General features: G+C 38.8%; 1 protein-coding gene across 1 annotated transcript in view; it reads right to left on the bottom strand.

Annotated features, from left to right (window-relative positions):
- The window catches only part of CFAP47 (cilia and flagella associated protein 47), a 287,488-nt gene that overhangs the window by 163,998 nt on the left and 102,503 nt on the right, over positions 1 to 20,987 (bottom strand). The window contains exons 37-41 of the mRNA XM_064151944.1: positions 16,789 to 16,939; positions 15,819 to 15,907; positions 13,992 to 14,078; positions 6,971 to 7,047; positions 3,288 to 3,433 (exon numbers count right to left, since the gene is read on the bottom strand). Coding sequence (XP_064008014.1) covers positions 3,288 to 3,433; positions 6,971 to 7,047; positions 13,992 to 14,078; positions 15,819 to 15,907; positions 16,789 to 16,939 — 550 coding nt within the window. The remainder of the gene's footprint in view (positions 1 to 3,287; positions 3,434 to 6,970; positions 7,048 to 13,991; positions 14,079 to 15,818; positions 15,908 to 16,788; positions 16,940 to 20,987) is intronic.

Here is a 20,987-nt window from a genome sequence, read left to right as displayed (position 1 = left end):
TTTTCCAGACTAAAAAGTCCCAAGTCTCTCAGCCTCTCCTCATAAGCAATGCCCTTCAGTCCCCTAATCATCCTCATTGCCCTCTGCTGGACTCTCTCCAGCAGATCCCTGTCCCTCTTCAACTGGGGAGCCCAAAACTGAACGCAGTATTCAAGGTGAAGTCTCACCAGGGCAGAGTAGAGGGAGAGGAGAACCTCCCTACTCCTATTCAGGAGATGTGCTATCTAAAAATGATGGTTGAATAAAAGCAAGCTATTATTTTAAACCCTGCTATGAGATAAAGTACTTTTATTTCACAGAATCACAGAACTTTAGAGGTTGGAAGAGATCTCCAGAGATCATCGAGTCCAGCCTCCCTGAGGAGGGTATTTGAGAGCATTAAGTCTGAAAAAGTCAAGAAACTTCAGCCAATCCTTGCCAACTCCTTATACAATTCACCTGGATGACAGTACTCTGACCTATCAACACAGCATTAAAGTAAATTCTAATTATGTGCTGTAGCTACATATAATTAAAACATATTCACAAGCTTACTTAATTACTCTTCACTGTCAGATTTTTTTTATATATATAAATGTTTGCAGTAATTTTGAGTCAGTAATATTTCTCTAAAAAGCAGGAAAAAAAAAAGAGAAGTCAAGGCAGGTCAGCATCATGTACAAATTCACAATTAAGAAGAAATAAAGTGAACTAATTTTAATTATTTCATCAAAAATAATTTTAAAGACCTGCAGAAGCTTGAAAGTAAATATAGACACAGCCTCATGGGAAAAAATAGGAAGACAGTAATTTGTCATAAAGGAAAGGATAAATTAATTAGCAGAGAAATAACATTTTTGATCATGACCAAAAAAGTAAGGTGCAAATAGAAGGCAATATCTCTAATAAATAAATAAGCATATAAAAGAACAACTACTCACGAAGAGTTTTCCAACTTTGAAAGGTTACAATCAGAAAACATCCAAACTAAAAGATATCTGAATTAGTGCTACATCTATCTGGAGCAGCAAGAAGATATAATAGATGTGTTACTATTGCTTTGGTAACTTCTTTTTTGTACAGCAGAAACTTTATGATGGACAACTTTTGCTTCTACTGATTGCAAGGTAAAGGGTCAAATGCTGCTGCAACAATTGATAAAATCTGTACAGAAGGCATAAATCACATTCTGTAAAACTCTGCCCTAAAAATGCATATTTTGTCCCTTTTTATTACTACTATCCATTCCAGATATGAAGGAAATAATTTATTATACAATTTAGACAATTCATTTGCCAACCAGTGAATTGGTTTCCCCTTATTACAGTCAATCAGACAAGCCTGCTTTTTATTTTACCTTTATTCATAGTTTCATCAAATATTTATTCTTGAGGCTGAAGACACTGCAATAATGTTTATGATCCAGAAGAAGGAAAGCTATTCAACTCTGATGGCATTTTCTTCCCTTCCTTGATTCAATAGTTCAGACAAATCTTCTTTGAGAAGGATTAAAAAAAAACCCTACAGCAAAATGGGTTTCCCACACACAAACTAATAGCCACTCCTGGGAACCAATTTAAACAGGAATTATTCCTGTTTGACACAGAGATTTGGCTCTATGAGGAGAGTTAATGAGCTTACAGCATATACAACTGATTTCATGAATGCAGTGGTTGCTAGGATGCCATTCTACTATCTGTTACTTTTCTTGTCACTGCTGACATCAATATGCTTACAGGTAGAAACAAACTTCCCCATTTCTCTCTTTGCTTTTTTGAACTCCATAGAATGCAAATCCACTTCTCTTTCTTCTGAGTTTTTTTCTGATGCTTGGGATACAATGGATATTTTGCTGTATTTTAAGAGTTTAGCTAGTATCCCCACAGGTTTAGGGCTTTATACTGCCATTTTCCATCAGCTGCAGAGTAGCAGCAACATTTTGTAAGGTTTACTGTTAATAAAAAGTAGTTAATAAAATAGCTGTTAAACTGCCTTTAGCTATTTATCTAATCCTACTGGCACTTTACAAAACTAACTACCAGGAATTTGCAATTCTCCACAGAAGTCAGTAATTAGGAAAAACAGATAGCAAATTGTTCTCCTAATACACCATTTAATTTTATATTAGACATTGACCTGCAAAGGTCTGAACTGACACTATTAAACTGTGACTTAATAAATTATTATCATTGAAATCACAGGTTGTTCACATTTTAATTAGCATGCAGAAGCAGAGTAGCAGCAACCCAATTATGTTTAACAATACATAGTTCTTTTCTGAAAGAAGGACAAGGACACCTTCCACTAGACTGAATTGTTCAAAGCCACATCCAGCCTGGTCTGGAACACTTCCAGGGAGGGACAACTTCTCTTGGCAGCCTGGTCCAGGGTCTCACTATTTTCACAGTAAGGAATTCTTCCAAATTTCTAATTTAAATGTGTCCTGTTTCAGTTTAAAACTGTTGCTCTTTGTCCCTGTGACTTTACTCCCTGATAAAGCATCTGTCTCCATCTTTCCGGTAATCCTCCTTTATATAGCGGAAGGCCACTATAAGGTCTCCAGCTTCTCCAGGCTGAATAACCCCAAGTAGTTCTTTGTTAAGAAAAGTGACTAGTAGCTAGGTGTCTAAATTTAGGTGCTTCTTCTTCACCACTGGAGCTGTCAGAAGTTTTCTTTTCCCTTTCCACCCAAAGTATGTCATAGAATCAATTGCATTGGAAGAGACTTCCAAGATCATCCACTCCAACCTATCACCCAGACCTATCCAATCAACTAGACCATGTCTGTACCACAGCTCTGATTACATTTCTTATATTTACTTTCCTCCCATTACCATGTCTCCATTTATCTTCCCCTCATTAAATTATTTAGCTTTGAGGCTTTATACTTGACATTGCATCAATCTCCTCTTGCCAGCCAGGGTATATACTTCTTCTAATAAAGAAATGCCAGTAGCAGAGGTTTAGAGGAAGAGTATAAAATCATAGAATCAACCAGGTTGGAAGAGACCTCCAAGATCAGCCATTTCCAAAAGTTAGCACACAGATGACCTCCTTATAGTTGCATAGAGAAAATATTTTCATTTCCAAAGGTTAGCAGAAAGATCACCTTATAGTTGCATAGAGAAAATACTTTCATTTCCAAAACTTATAGTAGCATATGTGTATAAAAACCTTTATCTTAAACCATATACATAACCAATTTTTACATTCATCTACCCTCTTTGCATGTAATTGGCAGACATAAAGTGATTCTTAACCGATTAAGCTACCATATGAAAAGCAGTCACAGAACATCCTATTCTTACCAGTTCATTAAGCAGAATGACAGTGCAGTAACGTTTCTCCAGATTAAAGGGAAGGAAGTGAATATCTAAGCCTGCAGAACCTTTCCCTTCCAAGAACAGGTTTTCCATGGGACTGAAGAACTCAGGCAGGAGGCTGGATTGATCATCTGTTAAAATAAGTTTAAACAGTTGTTTAGACACAGAATCACAAAAAACATCTGGTTGGAACAGACCTCAAAGATCATGCAGTCCAACCCTTGACCCAGCACTGAAGGATCAACATTAAATCATGTCCATAACTACGAACTGCTTAAACACCTCCAGGGATGGTAACTCCACCACTGCCCTGGACAGACCATTCCAATGTGCAGGGCTTGCAAAATAATGAGGCTGTCTGAGTTCAAATACAAGGATACTGTAAACAGCCTCTAGTAATCAGAATTTAAGGCACACTCATAGCCAGTTTTTACTGGTATACTTGTGTAAATGCACTGCAGTATTGCCTGCTGTATTATTGAAATACACTTTGCTAACTACTTGTGCTCTTCTCCCACTGAAACAAAACCAGGGAAAACAAACAGTTCTCACCACAACAAAACAAAAACCTCTTTAATGTTGCACAGCCCACATAAAAATCACTTTCTTGACAGAAAGAGTACAGTTTACGACTACTTAAACAAACAATCTTGCTCTCAGTAGCAGTGGCTATGCTACATCATAGTTTGAATGGACAAAATGGACAAAAATGAAATATTGGCAAGCTTGCTTCATTTGTGTCTCTTTCACAAAAGCATCCAGCTGAGCAGCTGCTTTCTTTGTAAAATGCTAAGAATCTTAGGGTTGAAACTGGCAGTTTGACTACTTTCCACTGAGTGTTTTCATCCCCTAAACATATTTTAATCACAGAAACATTCAGGTTGGAAAAGACCCTCAGGATCACCAAGTCTAACCAATACCCCTACTCCACAAGGTGCACCCTAAACCATATCCCCAGGCACCACATCCAAACAACTTTTAGTCACACATTGACTCAACCACTTCCCTGGGCAGCTCATTCTGATGCCTGACACTCTTTCAGTGACTTTTTTTTCCTAATATCTAGTTTAAACCTACCCAGTCACAGCTTGAGGCCATTCCCTATCACTAATTACCTCTGAGAATAATGTAGGCTCCCTCAGAACCAGATTTTTATTCATTTGACTGGCTAGCTTCCTAGAAAGTTCAGTAGACTTAAAAATGGAAGTGAAAGTGAAGGTAACAAAGATGAGTAAAGATCACATAAGAAACCTATGTCAAAATCTGGCCTATTTAATAGACTTGATTCACCCCTCAAGATCATTGAGAATCAACCTGAAGATAGGTATTGCTACCACCTACTTTTTCTCTCCATAATCCAAACTGGTATCAAAACAATAAAAATACAAATTCCCAATATTTCTGCTTTAACCAAAAGTTAAATTTGATATGAATTTGATAATTCTAAGGCAAAAGAAAAAATAAACCAAAGCAAAAATCCAACAGACACCAAGAGGAATGAAGACTCATTTTTACCCTTCCATCATATAGGGTAAGGCAGTGCTAAGCGCAACTAATTTTAGACTAAATAAGGCATTAACTCCCAAACTTGTCCTGAGTTCAAGTGTTCCTTATTCAAAGTATTCCAAATTGTGGAGGAGACTGAACTAGTCTTGTGAGAGACCTCCCTCCTCACTTTCTTTCTGGATTCTGAGAAATTAAAGCAACTGACAAAGAAGTAAAACTTAATAATTTAGGGGCTTTCTTCTTCCTTTATACTGTAGCTGCTCCAAAGGAAATATATTCCTAAATTTCTGCTCTCCAGCTAGGCCTATTGCCCCCATGTTTTCTCAGGTCAATGTGTAAAACACATACAGAAGACTCTTGTTCAGTTTCTGTTTGCCATAATATGGAGAGAATAGAGGGGAATTATTCGCAAATAAGAATGTGGTTCTACAAGAAAGGAAAACATCATTTTAATACCATCAAAAATATCATAGTATCATAGTATCATCAGGGTTGGAAGAGACCTCACAGATCATCAAGTCCAACCCTTTACCACAGAGCTCAAGGCTACACCATGGCACCAAGTGCCACGTCCAATCCTGCCTTGAACAGCCCCAGGGACGGCGACTCCACCACCTCCCCGGGCAGCCCATTCCAGTGTCCAATGACTCTCTCAGTGAAGAACTTTCTCCTCACCTCCAGCCTAAATCTCCCCTGGCGCAGCCTGAGGCTGTGTCCTCTTGTTCTGGTGCTGGCCACCTGAGAGAAGAGAGCAACCTCCTCCTGGCCACAACCACCCCTCAGGTAGTTGTAGACAACAATAAGGTCACCCCTGAGCCTCCTCTTATATCCCTGTATCTCTAACCTGACTGAAGCTATAAAAAACTTTGCAAGCTAGTCACAAATTGGTCTGATAGTTGTAGCCCTCCTCGTTACAAAGGTATGCGTGGTTTTTATTTTTTAGGAACTGTGTATTAGTTGTATCTCAGAATATGATGGGATCATCAATATAAATAGGAGGCTTAGATTATTCAGATTACAAATCTGTCTTCCTCATGAAAATAAACCCAAATAATTTCCAAGGGGATAAACTAAATTCCATAAGGGACTTTGTGATGGTTTGGGTGTTCCCCGCCCCCCACACTTTAGAAGTCACCCAGACTAGTCTCAGCTGGCTCTGGGAATATAAATGAAGCTATTTATTTACAGCTAGCACAATATACAAGCAGCTATTTACAGTACATACAGTTATATACAGAAATAGACAAGGTAAAAGGTAATACAGAAACACAACTCCCCTCCCAGAAACCTGAGTCCCCAGGAGGGGCTCTCAACCACCTCTGCACCTTCCCCCTGCCCCTCTCAACCTTACCCCAGTCTCAAGGAAGAATAGAGGTTCAGCCAAGAGGATAAGAAGCAAAGGTGAGTGGAAGGTGAAGTTAGGGAGATGCAGCTCAGCCAGAGCCCAGCCAGAGAGTGAAGACAAAATGCCGAGAGTGTTATCTAATGTTTTCGTTTCTTCTTCAGCAAGACTCTGAGGGAAGCAGACATCACCACTGTTTTCCTTTCACAGCCTATGATCTAGTTTTTCTCACCAAAACATTCTAGCTTGCTTCAAACTAGCACAGACTTTACAAGTTCTGCTCAAGTGGACTTGCAACAGTCTCAGTAAAAGCTGTAGCTCTAGATTCACATATTTTAACAAAGCAGGTGATTGACATTTCATAATGAATAAGAACATGAAATGCACAATCCCTTCTGATGAGTATTTTCCATAAAAAGTTCCATAACCTGCAAAGGCTCCACATCAGACTCCCATGAAGCCAGTCCATGGGCACTTAAAGAAGAAAAATAGATATTTTTTTTTTTTAGTGGTAAAATCAGCAGGACTAAACTACAGACTTAGGTATCATTTCACTCAGTTGAAGATAAACTCTCCCAGAAATCAGTTACTAAGCAGCATAGGTGTTTAAGGCAGGGCTGGATGAGGCTCTGGCCAGCCTGATCTAGGGTAGGATGTCCCTGCCCATGACAGCAGGGTTGGAACTAGATGATCCTTGCGGTCCCTTCCAACCCTGACTGATTCTATGATACCCACAAATAACAGTTACTGACCATACTTTAGATGTAAAAAAATTTGCTTATGTAAACAATCTAGTTTCTACCTGCACAGATGTACTTACAGCAATTTAAGTCATTCTCTTCATTTAGATCTTCAGGCAGCACAGAATTTTTAAGATTTAATATCTTGTTCTCAGAACTAAAAAGAAAAAAAAAAAAAAACAAAAATTAAAGCAATGCCCTGAAGTTGGACATTTCTAGTACTGATAGCTTCATTCCACTTTTTATTAACAGATTCATAGAATACCAGGTTGGAAGGGACCTCAAGGATCATCTAGTCCAACCTTTTGGGGTTAGAGTATAGTTTAAATGAGTGAGTTCAGCACCCTGTCACACTGGGCCTTGAAACTGTCTAATGTAGGGGAATGAGGCACTTCCCTTGGAGTTTATTCCAATATCTAACAGTTCAAAAACAGTTTCTAGCATTCAGTGTGAATCTCCCCAGGAGAAAAGACAATGTATTCAAGAAACGAAATAACAATCACCATCTACATACTACTAATGTTAAATACCACCTTTTCTGCTTAAGTTAGTAGTTGTATTTACAGCACAGCCAGAATGCATTCCTTTCAAATAACCAGTACAGTATCTCTGCAATATTCACCTTAGCAAAATTCCATTCAAAACCAATCAAAATCAGCTAAGCAAACAAACAAACCTACAAAACAAACAAACAAGCAACAGCAACAAGGAAAAACAAACCCAGCAATTTCACCAGTGAAAAGTACTCCATGCCGGTAAGGTTCCTGGGGGACTTCAGTCCCAGCTCTTCTCTTTATCATTTCAATGTCCTATGGGGACAGCAAAGAATTGTTCCCTGGCACACCATAAATGGTCAAAGTCCTTGTGTTCCTCTGATACTCCCATTTGTCTTCCTTTCTGTCTTTCCAATTTTTCACCCCAAAACTGCGCTAGAGAAATACATCTAAATGTCTGCAAACCAAACTCAGCTCAGACACACTGTGCTCACCCTTGGGGTTTGCATTCATAGCCCTTATGGACATAACAGTCTTTTTTTGCCACTGTCAGAACACACTTCTGAGACTGATTTTTTAAGCACCAGCATTTCGATCGCAGCATTTGGATGAAGCATTGTCTTAAAGCAATGAATTGTGGGATCTGAGTGCTCAGGAGACACTTTAGGTAAACAGATCTGGTGCCAGGGGCTGAACCAAATGCTCAGCTAAGGTGCTGGTGCAAGTGTACACCATAAACAAGCCCAAATCATATCTTTGTAGACTCCTTATCGTAGAATCAACCAGGTTGGAAGAGACCTCCAAGATCATCCAGTCCAACCTATCCCCCAGCCCTATCCAGTCAACTAGACCATGGCACCGAGTGCCTACCGGGGGGCAGCCCTGCTTGACCTGCTGCTCACAAATAGAGAGGGCCTGATAGGGGATGTGGTGCTTGGAGGCTGCCTGGGGTCCAGTGACCATGAAATTATAGAGTTTTTCCTTGTAGAATAGCTTACAGCAGTGTAGCGGTTCTGGGCGTCACCTGCCCCCCTACACAAGGATTCACCCAGACTAAACTCAGCCAACGGGAAGTTAAAGAATGAAGCTTTTCTAGTCACAGCTTAGCATCATTTACAAGCATATACATACAATATATTACAAATATTTATAACTATATACAGTTATATACAAGTGAAAAGTAACACAGAAACACAATACTCCTATCAGCAGCCAAAGTGCCCAGGAGAGGCTCCCAACCACCCCTCCATCTTTTTTTCACCCTCTCCCTTATCTCAGAATCTCTCTTACATTCAAGGTGAGATGGAAAGGTCAGAAAAAGGTGTTAGAAGCATAGTGGTTAGTCTGAGAGTGATTTGCCATTGGAATGGGCTGCCCAGGGAGGTGGTGACTCCACCATCTCTGAAGGTGTTCAAGAAAAGACTGGATGAGGCATTTAGTGCCATGGTCTAGTTGAGTGGATAGGGCTGGGTGCTAGGTTGGCCTGGATGATCTTGGAAATCTCTTCCAACCTGGTTGATTCTACAGTTCTAAGATGTGCACGGTCAGGCAGAGTTAATATGCCAAAAGCCAGGCAGAGACTGTCTTATCTATGCTTGTGTCCTTGTGTTTTATATGTCCCAGCAGAACAAATGCATAATTTGGCCATCACCTTATTTTCTTTTTACAGCCAATAATCTATTTTCTCTCATCAAAATATTCTAATTAGCCTCAAACCAGAACAGGCAGGAAGTCAAACTGTTAATTATTTTTTTATATATTTATGAACAAACGTGTCTGACTCAAGTTAAAAAAAACACCAAAACTAACCCCAAGAATCCCCAACATCAGTTCAATAAATGTCAAATAAAACTAACAAATTGAAGTGTATTAGAAAAGAACAGTTATACTTAAAAAAAAACCCAACAACCTCTGCTTATTCCCATCTCCCACAGCAAATTTGGCTTCATCATATTTCCTTGATATGACTTTATATCTTTAACTTTTTTCCTTTACAAATAATTTCTATTGCTGTTGACAGGAGATAAGAGTGTGTAGCTGCACTTAAGGAAGGAGAGGCTTTTCTTGATTTACAAGCACAATGCTCATAGATGCTAAAAACTGGACTGTAATGCATCACCAAAAAAAAACAACCAACCACAAACCATACTGTGAAATTCAGCTCTAGACTCAGGTTTAATATTATCTACACATAAAAGTCATTCTTCCCTAGCAGTAAAATTTAATGAACCACATTACAGCAAACAATTATTAGATACAGTATTTGATAGCTCTTGGGTCTCTCTTAAAATAGTTAATGTGGTTGGGTTAAGGAAAAAAAAAAATCACAAATAAATGGACTTGTAAAATTCTCAGAATATGCTACCCTGGAGATTCATTTTAATACCTATACTTAAAGGCTATTTTTCAGAAAGGAAAATGATCTCTGAGGTATGCTAGTACAACATACTATTTATTCTGTATTTATTTGCAAGTATCTCATGAAAATACAAATTTTATACAAAATGTCATCTTTTTCTATGCTTTATCTTTGAATCGGAATGCCAAGTCATGTATTGCAAAACCAGAAACCACATGAGAAGAATCACTGCAAAAAGTAAAATACTGCTCAAAAGCTGCCTGAAGAAAAAATAAGCTAATATGGAAATACATTGCACATTAAGAACATACAAAGTACAGCACATTTCTTCACCGGGGTGAACTACACATTCACTAAGTCCTATTTTCAGAGTTTAATGACAGAGAAATTTCTTGCACTGATTTGAGGTGGTATTGAATGTCTCTCTTTGCATTTTTTTTTCTCACCCCAATGAACAAGGCAACTTCAGAGAAGAGAAAAGTAAATGAAATAAAACTGTTCTAGAAGACATAAACCTTGCATCTTGTTCTTGCATAACAAAGAGAAACAGCATCTTATTCAGTAATAAAACCAGATGGAATACACTTAAGATCAGGAAAGTATAAAAGTGTGCTTATACTCACAGTCTGGCTCAGTACCTTCCCTTTCAATACACAGAGGAATAAGGAAAAGGATTAGGTGGAATACATTACAACTGACATAAAATAAGTCTACAAAGGCTGCTTGCTGTAACTGGGTCAAGCAAATTCCCAGTATCAATACAAACTGAGGGGATGAATGGCTTGAGAGCAGCCCTGTGGAGGAGGACCTGAGAGTGTTGATGAAAAAAAGAATGTTAGATAAGAGCTTGCAATGTGCATTTGCAGTACACAAAGCAAATTGCATACTAGGCTGCAACAACAGAAATGTGTCCAGCAGATCAAGAGAGGCAATTCTCTCTCTCCTGAGGTGAGATGCCATTCGGAGAACTGCTTGCAGCTTTGAAGACCCCAGCATAAGACAGACACGGATCTCTTAAAGTAAGTCCAGAGAAGGCCCATGAAAAAAATCAGAGGGCTGAAATACCTCTCCTATGAAAAAAAAAGCTGAAAAGAGTTCAGCCTGGAAAAAAATGAAGGCAACAGAAAGATCCTACTGTGGCCTTCCAATACTTAAAGAGGAGACATAAAAAGAGAGTGAGACTTTTTTACAAGGGGCTACAGGGATGGGACAAGGGGTAACAGTTATAAATTTAGATTACATATAAAGAAAAAATTCTTTTTTATGAGTTTTATGAGACATTGTAGTGTTATCAAGAGAAGTTCTAAATGTCTCATCATTGAGGGTGTTCAATGCCAAGCTGGATAGAGCTTTGAGCAAACTGATCCACTGGAAGATGTCCCTGATCGCAGCAGGGTTTTGAAACCAAATGGTCTTTAAAGATTTCTTCCAACTCAACCAATTCTATGATTCTAGGGTATTAAGCCCACAGTAGCATCCTGTCACAACTTACGCAGCAATTAATCTACTCTGTATTAGCACTGAAGTCTACTGTAAGAAAAGCATCACTGTAGAACCCAAAACAAACTCCACTATCAAGTGTATGCATGTGCTGTGTAGACACAATGGCAAAGGATCAACAGTCTACTGGTGAGACTAAACACATGGTATCACACACATGGTCACTAAATCTGATAATTCAAGTAATTATAAGTGATTCAGTTTAACAGGGGGGACGGTGACAAAGGACCTTCACAAACTGCCTCATTTGTTTGGAGGTCTTTTGCAAACACAACTCAACCCTTCCAAGGCAAGGGAATTTTATTGTGTATTACATGAACAGAAAGCTCTGCAACCCTAATTTACAGGTCATGGTTCTTTTATGAGGATGCCTCTCAATTCCTTGGTATAAAGACCTCATAGAGACAGAGAAAAAGGCAAGTGTGAACACTTTCAGTTCATTTTTGCTATGGTTTAGTCTAACCAGTTCAATCTTGTACTACAAGTTAGAATCACAGAACACTTTGGGCTAGAAGGGCCTTAATGATCATATACTTCCAACCCACTTCCACACCTGTGCACTAGTAAGAAAATTTAGCACCTATCACCTCTGAGTTGTCAGCTACATCTTCCTACAGAGTACCAGTAAGAGGCTGGGCTTGCCATATTATCAGGTATTCAAAAAATGAAGATCAAAAGCAAAATCATATATGCAGTCAACATAGGTAGTCTGCACTAATCACCACCTCATCATAGCTATCTGTACACATGCACTGGTGTGCCTTTACTCTACAGTCCAGTGTCCAAACTAGCTAATAACTCTGTTTTTTCCACCCAACAAACTTTCAGAAAAGTAAACACACTTTGCTTTCTGTATTTGAAGCAGAATTTATGAGATAATCTTTTTAGTCCCTTGCAGTTCCAGATTTTATATACTACTAAGGCAAAAAGAAACATAAAAAGTCTAAGGCACCACAGGGAAATCTTTAAGTCCAGAGAGCAGTGACTTCATCAATGAACTTCAGAAGACAAAAGCAAGGAAACATTTTATTAGAGCAAGAAAGAGTACAAGGAACTGCTTATTAGTGCAGTGAAAATACCAAAACATTTGAACACAAAACTCAATTCTATTTTTTTTGCCAGTTTCCACATTCTGTGGGATAGTTTGTGAATAGCAAAGACTAGGAGAGAAAGCAATACAGGAGTTACCCAGAAGGGGCACTATGGCTTACATTAGTATACATCAACTGCAAGTATGTCAAATGATAATCAAAATCGTGATGATTCCTGATAATATATTTCTAAACCATATTTTCTGAAACAGCTTTTTAGATCAATAAGTACATACAGGTATTCTGCATAACCTAACTCTTCCCTTGAGAATGAAACTGCTTAGAACTATAAGAGTGAGAATAAAATTCAGAAAATTTAAAAAAAGAATTAATTTTATTATTTCTGGCTTAAAAAAATAAAATTAAAAATTTGTATACAATATTCTGTAAAGTTTGATTTGAAATCCCTTAATTGCTCCTTTTTAATTTTAGACTGAGTTTGATGATGTAAAAATATTTACCCACATTCACAGCTCTTCTTGCAAATCAATCTGTGCAATCAAGAACCATTCTTATGACTCATGGTCATTGTAATGCATACCCTGAAATGCTTAATCATGGTCTTTGAATAGGACTATTAGTAAATCCTTAGTATACTTTTACCACTTCCTAGTCTTACAGAAGAAATCCATGAAGGAAAATGTAGCTATTAAATGTAAACTTGGACTTTTACTGTCATTCAATACCTTTTTAGTTTAATGGGTACCATTCAAAACACCAACATGCTTTCTCTGTGCTCTGCCACATCCAATGACCAACATGAATTTTAGTTCTCAAACCTTTTTCATTTTCACTTTCTTCTTTAAACCTGACTATCAGCGATTCTGATTTACATCCTATCTCTTCAATGCCCACAAAGATTTCTGCCTGTTCATCTAAGCTGGTTGGTGTTTAGCTCAGCATCTAACAACTGAAGACAGTGAAAGAAGAAATACCTTCTTTCAGAATATAAATCTTAAGAACAGATTTTTCTCTTTATCTTTCTTTGATTCCCATTGCTCTGTTTTGTTTGTTTTATTCTTTGACATTTTAATACCTCTACCAAGCTGACTATGAATTCTACTTCCATATTTCCAATGCTAGAAAGCCAGTCCTTAGGCAGCTAAAGCTAGATGAAACTATATTAACTTATGTCAATACAGCCACACTAATAACCTCTTATTCTCTTCTTACACCTCCAGAAGCCTACTGAACCTGCACACTTTACACTTCAGTACAAGCAGAATTCTAGACTGCTTATTTTCAAACAGAAATTTCACTTTACTGTTGCACTTTTAAATATTTCTAGCTCCTCTATCCCAGGAATGAGAATTAACTCTGCTGCACTGAGCTGTAACTGTCAGCATTTCAGTCACCTAATCACCAGTTTCCCCTATCACAGCACCAACAGCTCACCTTTCAGTTCTAGCTTTGATAACACTTTTGCCAAACAGCACAATTACACACAATTACCATTTGACTTTTAATGCTATATTCATCTTTTCTGCAGTGTTTATCTGTAAAGTGTTTTTAAATGCTAGACAACTCTACAATCTTTCCACGTCCCAGCCTAAAATTCCTCACAAAGAGCATAAACATAACCAGGCACAAAGATGTAACACCAACAGAATTGTATAATTCAGTTAAATATTCTTAGCAGTTGCCATGGAGAACTTACCTGAACTTTTGGGTTGCCTTTACTTGCATGGCTTGATACACTTGCTCTGGCTGCATTAAGTAACTTGTAGATTCCAGCAAAATGACCCTGGAGTATGGGGAGTATATGTAGTTATCACACTTTTAACTTGAAAAACAAAAACAGAACTCAAGTTTACTCTAACTTTTAAATGAAATTTTGGTAAAGAAGCTGATTCATTTCAGTTAGAGATACTTTAAACACTGTAAGACTCTCTCTGGCAAGTCCTTGTCTCTCTCAAACTGGGGACAAAACTGGACACAATATTCCAGGTGTTGTCTTGTCAGGGCAGAGGAGAGGGGGAGAAGATTCTCCCTAGATCTGCTGGACACAGTTTTCTTGATGCACCCCAGGCTGTCATTGGCCCTCCTGGCCACAAGGTTACACTACTTGCCCATGAAGAACTCACTGAAATACCCCTCCCTCCCTCCCTTCACTACCACCACCTTCCCCTTCCCAACATATCTGCCCCTCCTCCATATCACCTGCTCCATTTTCTCCTTTTTTTCACCCAAACCCACAGCACCTGGGTTCTCTTGGAATCTCCTCCCACCTCAGGTGTGACCACTTTGCCTTCCCTGCCCACTCCCCTTTATAATCGCTCCAGCTAAGGCACAAGCCTCAAGCTGTGCCCAACTGGGCAGAGGATCCTCCTCCTGTCATCACTGGTGAGTCTTCATGGTGCACACTGGGTGAATGGTGAAGGAGACAAAGGCCGGGGGGCCTGGTGGCCCCCCGGTTAGGTAGGATAGAAACTTGATGGTCATTCTAACATCACTCATGGGTGATCACAGGAGAGGTGTTCCAACTCTGTGATCTTTGTGGACTGATTCCAGCAGGTCTTTGTCCCTCTTGGGTGTTGTAATGCTGTCTTCCAAACAAAACAATTCTATAATTTTATGGTTTCAATGTGAGTTTTTGAAGTGTCAGTGATACACTTAGTTCTAGGATTTTTTTTTAGCCAAATTTTCTGTAAAAGATTGAGTTCCTTGGAATCAAAAACTCATTTCCCAGTATTAATTGACTAAGCAATGCATGCAGTGATGGTTCAAGTCATTGGAAATGCCACACAAAGAATCTTTTATTTCAGATCCTCTTAGAGATGACTATACCAAAGCTATTTGGGGAGGAAAAGAGAAGTTTAGTCTGTGGCCTATGCAATGTGATTATTAAACAGATCAGTAAAAGAAGCCAAAGTTTTTTAGGGAAGATATTTCTTGTAAGTAAATGAATGGCATGGACCTTATAGAGCTTAAGCTCTGTAAGACTGAAGACAAAATATGGAGTCGGATAGCATAAAATAGATTTTGAAAGGGCACAGTACTCTCTTTTGTATTAAGAAAGCAACATTTATAACTCTGTAGTTGTTCAGTCTACAATGCATGTAGATGAAATATTAGCTTAAGTGATAGTGATGTGGACCACAAGGCAAAGTCATGGGATTTTCTTTTGTGTGCCTGAAATTTAAATAGCAGGATAAAGCAGACTGGGTGGGGGAAAATGACCATTAATTAATTAGCATGTTTTGTTCCTCTTTGGAATTTGGCTGGACTTCAGCCCAAACACAAAAGTACAAGCAAGGTTTGTGAACTTCATTTGATGAAAGCTTTATGGCTAGTGCTGAGATGGATTTCAATTAAGGCTTATTTATGTTATGATAGCTTCCAATTTATACTGCCTGCAGCGATTTTGCTAATGTAAATTGCTACAACTCAGCCTCAAGGTTTTATATTTTTAAGAAGAAAATGATGGAAAAAACTTGATAAAAGATCATGATTATTAAAGATTTGTCTTTACAACATTGTCTACCTGAATATGCCATCAGTTCTGAAGGGATTAGTAACATTCAGGATAAGTTTTTTCAGCTCATAGCATGGAAATTTGCATTTTAATGTATCCTAAAAGACAAGAAAATTTACATCAACATGAAAACAAGTTGTAAGATTGTATTAATGTATAGCACATAAACATAGAGGAAGATAGTACAAAGACTAGAACCATGTGTTTGACCACTGATGACTACAAAATTAATATGATTTAAATTCTAGGCTTTGACTGTAAAGAATGGCTAAAAATACTTTGTTTGAACATGCATTAACATTGTAAATGTTCTTCCAAATGACAGCACAAGGCCAAGCATGAATCTAGCTTCTTTTTTCCTTCTTGTCTTTCCATGTCCTCCCTTTTCTCTTGCTTCAACCTTCATTTCTAACATTAGTACCTATTGCTATGGTAGAAAGAGAATCATGTAAAAGAAAAATAGAGAGGCATATAAATGCTCTTGAGTTCAGAAGAAGACATATCCACATCTGCTCAATGAATGTTTGGTTTACCTCTGCCCTATTTCTTGGATATATCTTACATCTATGGACTGTCTAAAGTTTAAAAGCACAAATAAGCCTAGCAACATCTAGCAAAAATTTACTATCTATCTACATATGGTACCTGAAATCACAAGGCTGAAGCATAACATCACCTCTACAATGAAATTTACAAAAGCATTCATACAGTGAAAGGGCTTCAGGTTTATTTTCAGAGCAATTAGTGCAGTTTAGATCCTGAATAAGTGTGGTTTATACCCTTCAGGATCTAAGGTACTCCTCTAGGATTTTCCCTGCATTCACATTGACTGATATTGGATATCTGAAAATTCCCATGTCAGAAGATAATGCTGTTGCTAATTCTCATTTGCATTCTTACCTTGGTTCACTTTGGTTTGATACAACATACTGATTAACAATGGGTTTTGTGAGAGCATTAAGCACACAGATAGACTTACAGCAGGCTCAATATGCTTGACTTCAGCTTTCAGAGAGAATGTCAGTGTGACCCCATGAATTCCACCCACGTGCTTTGAGACCAGTAGCAGCACCCCTTCGGCAGGCCGCAGAAAGCGACTGGTGAATTCCACCTTTATACTTGTTTGCCTCCTAGGAAAAATAGTCAGAATCACAGTAGTTTAAGTAGGCATCAAATTGTGACACAGAAATCACTCAAATGTCATTTCAGAAGCAGTCTGTGGAAGGGAAGTGGGTTAGAAAAGAATGAAATTCAATCTTCTGCTTAAGAGCACCTTCAAACACTCTAATAGGAGATCTATATAGATGGAAAAAGAACAATGTTGAGTCCTTATTTCTTTTTATGACCTCAGCATGTAGCTTAATTTTTCTTCCCACACACTCTAGCATAGGAAAGCCTCTTTCCTTATAGTATTATCCTAAGCTAACTTCTTTGAACAGGTTTTTGTAAGTTGAGCAATCAGACATCTTTTTATGCATGTTTGTTGTGGTAGGCCTGAAGAGGCCAAAATAAGATTGAACATGTCCTGGCCTGCCCAGGCATGTTTTTGTGTTCTCCCTCCTCCTGTCCTGAGGAGAAGAAGCTGCAGGAAAGAGGATAAAGAACCTCGAGCCACTGAGTCTAAGGACCCTGACTTGCCCAGGCTTGTTTTCACAGTATCACCAAGGTTGGAAGAGACCTTATAGATCATCAAGTCCAACCCTTTACCACAGAGCTCAAGGCTAGACCATGGCACCAAGTGCCACGTCCAATCCTGCCTTGAACAGCTCCAGGGACGGCGACTCCACCACCTCCCCGGGCAGCCCATTCCAGTGTCCAATGACTCTCTCAGTGAAGAACTTTCTCCTCACCTCCAGCCTAAATTTCCCCTGGCGTAGCTCCTGTTTACATCCTGTGGTAAACAAGGTACATACACTTGGCCTATGTTTCCCCAGATTTGGGTAAAGGAAGCTTATGGCTTCACCTAATATATTTAAGCTCAGCTAACTGCCATTCTGATTGGCTAATTAGCCCTTGGGGTACATTGATAAGAGAGACGAGCAGGTAGAGAAAACGTGCTTGCTTGCCACTGCCATCATTGTTCCTGCCTTAATGTGCTCTCTGTTTCTGACAGTGTTGCTGCCTTATTGCATTCTGCCATGCCACGCTGAGCTCCAAGTTAGCTCTGCCGAACCACAAGCCCAGTGCCTGTCTCTACACAATCAGCCTGCTTAGCCAGCGTGACATCCATGCCAAGGCTGCATGCTGCAAGACATCCTGCCAAGAGAAGGAGCCTTGGAAGGGACACACACATCATCCAGAGAAAGCAGGGTAAGGTCAGAGATCGTCTGCCTCCTTTGCCCAGCAGTCTGTAAAGCCTGAGAAGAATCAGAAGCCGCAGTGGCTAACAAGATATCAACAGAATTCACTGAAAGTGTTTGGGGTACTGTCTGAAGCTGTAGTTAGGCCTGCAAGTAGGGAGCTAATATTGGTAAATACTCAAAGCTTCTTTAGCAAAGCCCTTAGCAAAACTGCAATTGAATCTAACAGATTCAAGGCCTCCTGCCTTAAAGCAGAAAGTTGCTCCTTGAGTCCATCTAGTGGACAAGCAGTATAATTAACCAATAGCAGTATAATTATCTGCAGGAGCCTTCTCTTCCAGATCAATTAACGTGGTGTTATTGCTACCTGTTTGTTCTAGATCTAGTTATTCCTTTCTGTAATGTTTCCATGACCATTGTGGGGTGTGTATGAGACTCCTGAAGGTTGGAAATTAATAAACAATATTGATTTTTGGAAAAAAATCACTGTTAATTACTCCTCCATTACAGTGTTGTGAGGTAGAGCTAAGAGGTTCTTAAATTCTCATTGAAGACTGAGAAACTCCTTCAAATAATTAGTAAAGTTGACAAATTAAAAGGTGGGAAAAAACAAAGGTCTGTTAGATAAGCAACAGGTCAAGTCTTTCATGGGAAACTGGAGAAGAGGAGGCCACATGGAATGAGGGTTTTGACTAGGTAAGGGGTAAGTTCAGACTTGATTGGCATTAGTATTTTACCTACTCTAACAAAAAGTTTAGTAGCTGAAGCTTGCACTTCAAAGTTCTCAAAATCAATTTCCAATCTTGAGAATGATATCTTGAGGGTAAATGAAGGTCAGAAAAATTATATTGTGTAGGTTTGGTCTAAAAGCAGAAGGAGATTCTAAATATACTCTGTCTTTCTACACACGTAACTAGGGCAGAGAAAGCCTTCTCCAAACAGATAAATACCTATATTTTTGTAGTTGCAAGGAGAATATCTCCAAATAGATACCAAAATCTCAGTTGACTGGTTTATACTTTCATTGTAATATCATTCTATGTAGCTGAAAACATCTTAAAATTTACATACAGTAAAAACATATATCTTTATTTACCCAAGGTGATGTCACTTTTTAAATTATTTTAAAGACATCCTTAAAATATAGGAAAATGTTAAATTTATCCATGTCAGATTTGATACTTGTGTTTCTGGCAGAGATAGCAGAAAGTGAAGTAAAGGAGAAGCTTCTTCCTAACCCAGATCAGCCTCCTCCATTAAACAATTAATAGGAACTGTGCAGCCTGACAGAAAATAATTAAAATAGAGGACAGAATGGTGTGATTGATTGGTTTTTCAATAACTGAGAAAGTAGAAGCTATCAACTAGCAGTGGTAGGTGAAATATGTCTATTATGTCCTGCAGGTGTACCTTACAACTAAGTAACTGGTGAAGGATCTGTAAGAGTAATCAGCAAAACATATCTTCAATGGAATCATGTTAATTCAGATTTGGGTTACACCTGTTGTAATAACTTGTGCTAGTTTGAGGCTAATTTGAATATTTTACTGAAAGAATTTAAATCCTTAGTTGTGAGAGAGAAGGGGGGGGAAATGTACCCTTTATCACCCATTCTTCTGCTGGGAAACACAACTAGTCAAAGTATAGATAAGACACTTCTCACACACTCTGCTCTCAGTTCTGCTCCTTCTTTCTGGTGGTAGGGAGGGTCTTTGTGGTTGCCTCTGCCTTAACTCTAATCTGACCTAACCCTTTTTATTTATCACAGGAGATAGATGTGTGTTCATGTGGTTATTTCTGAGGGGAGGAAAAGGGGGGGGGGGGGGTAGGATGGGAGGGCAGAGAAGGTTTGGGTCCAGAGTCCTTCTGGAAATCTGATTGTTCTGGGAAGGGTGCTGTGTTTCTGTATTACTTTTAACTTGCATATATTTGTGTGTATATATGCTTGTAAATTGTGCTAAGCTCTAAATAAAGCTTCATTCCTTGACTTCCAGCCATCTGAGTCTAGTCTGGGTGATTTCATAAGGTGGGGGGGGAGGGTAGTTAACACCTAAAACCATCACACAACTACTTTTTTCCAGTAAACAAAATCAACCCATGTGTTTGTGTAAGTAAAGCAATCACAGTGGAAGTAGAAGTTCTATACCCCTATTTTGATAGGAAGTAGGGGCAAGATTTGTCCTTGGGTGACAGCTGCTGTAAAGGAAACTTTCTGGGAGGTCTTTTACCTCACTATTATGATGGACCAGGAGAAAAAATATAAAAAACATATAGTATACTTATTTAAAACTCTCTTGGGACTCAAAAACTGAATGATGATGAATAGAACACAAACACCTTAAAAACATTTGGGGAAGATCAGAAGAATGATAGACCTTTAAGCCTCAGATCTGTACCACACAATATCGTGGAAACAACTATAAAGAATGGCATCAGTAGAGCTGATCTTTGCTATAAGCAAGATCTAGATAAATGAGATTTAACTGGCAGGAGTCAACATCTGCAAAATGTGGTTCTGCCTTATCAATGTGCAGGAGTTCATTAAGGGAGCTTGGCATGATCAATGGTGATTTAGTTCTTCTATTCCTAACGAAGGCACTTATCATAGGCTTATAAAGGCATTAGCAGGCAGTGTCACGCTGGAGAAACTGGCTGCCTGTGGCTTGGATAGGTGGATGCTTCACTGGCTTAAGAACTGGCTGGATGGCCAGAGTGGTGGTGAACTGAGTTAAATCCAGTTGGCAGTCACTAGTGGTGTCTCCTAGGGCTCAGTATTTAGGCTGACTCTCTTTAATATCTTTATCTGGATAAGGGAATTAAGTGCACCCCAAGTAAATTTGAAGATGACAGTAGGGGTGGGAATGTTGATCTGCTTGAG

The sequence above is a fragment of the Pogoniulus pusillus genome, chromosome 12, assembly GCF_015220805.1.
Source record: "Pogoniulus pusillus isolate bPogPus1 chromosome 12, bPogPus1.pri, whole genome shotgun sequence".
Taxonomy (NCBI): Eukaryota; Metazoa; Chordata; class Aves; order Piciformes; family Lybiidae; genus Pogoniulus; species Pogoniulus pusillus.
The sequence above is the reverse complement of the archived record's forward strand: the minus strand, read 5'-3'. Positions and strand labels throughout refer to the sequence as shown.